At 41.6% G+C, this 2154-nt stretch overlaps 1 protein-coding gene across 1 annotated transcript in view; it reads left to right on the top strand.

The window, feature by feature from the left end:
* The first annotated feature begins 816 nt into the window (after positions 1-816).
* Positions 817-2154, top strand: part of LOC101845300 — a 6165-nt gene continuing 4827 nt past the window's right edge. The window contains exon 1 of the mRNA XM_005113004.3: positions 817-1905. Within this exon, the coding sequence (XP_005113061.1) occupies positions 1524-1905 (382 nt within the window). The 5' untranslated portion in view covers positions 817-1523. The remainder of the gene's footprint in view (positions 1906-2154) is intronic.

Genomic DNA, 2154 nt, shown 5'->3' on the forward strand with positions numbered 1-2154 from the left:
ATCCGGTTTAAAAAGAGTACAGCCAGGCGGATGGATGGATGGTAAGAATAAGGGACAAGGTTGAGCGAGGTGAAAATAATTCATCTGTTAAGAACGCATCTGAGACTTGCACAATATGGAGGATCCAAGCTTTCTGGAGCAAGGGGCTAAGAAAGTTACTCAGGATGAAATGGACAGCCCTGGTTACCAACAAGGAAGTATTACAGGCAACAGGAATCCGTTCTTTCTTTTTTTTAAAAATCAATAATGTTATTTGTTGAAAATGGCATGGCGATTTGAAATAATGGGATTAGTTAATTGATAATTTAATCCTCTGAACAGATACAAAGAAAATGTCGCACGGCCTCATAAAAACACCCCAATAACATCGAAGAACAAAATACAGAGGTACTACGGTAAACCTGGTCATATATAAACAGTGTCAGCAGCTAGAGATTGGTAGTGGTAGTGGGGTAGTAATAAAGTAATAGTAAGTAGCTCGTTCTCAGTAGAGCTGGGCAATGAGTCGCTTCGGCAAAATCCGGATAATATTTTAGAGCACCTCTTCGGCTAATAATATGATATGAACCGCTTCGGCAAATGGGTTAGAACCACTTTGACAAAAGGGTTATCATCACTTCAACAAATGGGAGCACCCACTTCGGCAAACGGGTCAGGAAAGAGAGTTAAGAGTCTGAAATCGGATAATGTTTCATTGAGAATTATCCGGTTTTCCTTTCGGATTATCCGGATTTTGCCCACCTCTAGTTCTCAGTCATCAGTCCACACACGTCCTTGAGTGAGTGACTTCACATTTTTTTCCAAAAAGTTTCCTGTGTACGTGATTCTGTGCCACCCAGTCCAGAAATCTGTCTCGTCTGCCAACTACTGTGGTGACGTGCGCCTGTTACTGCTGTGGGCCGATTGACGTGGGAAAAAAGGAAGCTAGGAGGACATCGTTGTTGTTTGTTTCACCGAGAATTGGTTTGGCATTGTGGCTCAACGAACCTAGCGGTTTGTGACTGACAGCTTCCATCACCACCCTCCGCCGCAGGTGCGCGGAACACGGCACATAGGGGAGGGGGGACACAGTTTCCTCCCCTGGGTTTGGAATGATGCTCCCACAGTTTATTCCGACCCTTTGTGTAGATTTGCCACTCACAAATCGAGTTACAAAGTATGAAAAAAGAACCTGTTTTCAAAACAGAGCTACAAGTAATTATTTTTAAGTTGATTCTTGAATTTGAAAATTCAGAGGAAACTATCACATAAACCATAATCCTGGAAATAAATTATTTTGTCAAGAATGAAGAAGGGGGCAATGTGTAGAGTCGTGGACAATTGCAAGTGGCATGTGATCTTTTCTTTCATAATTTTGTTTTGCTGGACTTTTCAAATGTGTGGAAATTGATAAAACGTTGGGTTTTTTTTTTACTGGAGCATACTTTTAGATTCGTAGAGATTCGCCCCATAATCAGTTCTAGATCTGTAATTCCAAATATTGCAACAAGGTTGTGTTGACTCTCGCAGAGACGTGGAGTCGTATGGGAAGAGTCATGAACCCAACCACCATGTTGGCCTTTTCTACAACTGAGAGCAAATCGTCTTTTCTGAGGGTTATTTTTTCTCTTTTTCTCACATCCTTGTTGTTACCCCAACCCAATCAAATGACGTATGCTTCCAAAAATAAACCAAATGAGGTCTTCAAACGAGTCAGCCATCTTCTGAACCGCCGAGAACTGAACAAAATGACCAAAGATTCCCTGGAGGAGTTGACCACTAGGGTCACCATCAGCTACGAGACAGGACGGAAAGGTTTTCAGTACGTTGACTTGCTCCATGACGCGATGTCAGCTGAAAGCACAAGATTTGATGACTTGGAGGACCCCTCGCTGAGGTTGTGGTCTATTAGAGCCTTCAGAATAGGTGAGCTGCCTTAATTAGCTTTCTTTTTTAAATTACGAACATAACATTTTTGTGTTTATGTTTAAGATCAGATCATTTTTTTAAAAATCTATCGTCCACAGTACATTGGATTGAACATCACTCTTATAATTTATAAAGTAGCATATTATTACGCCACCTGTCGTTTGTCGCTCGGCTTGTTTGGCCATCATTTTTTTTCTGTATGTCTCTCTCTCTCTCTCTCTCTCTCTCTCTCTCTCTCTCTCTCTC

This window comes from Aplysia californica, unplaced genomic scaffold (assembly GCF_000002075.1).
Source record: "Aplysia californica isolate F4 #8 unplaced genomic scaffold, AplCal3.0 scaffold01542, whole genome shotgun sequence".
Taxonomy (NCBI): Eukaryota; Metazoa; Mollusca; class Gastropoda; order Aplysiida; family Aplysiidae; genus Aplysia; species Aplysia californica.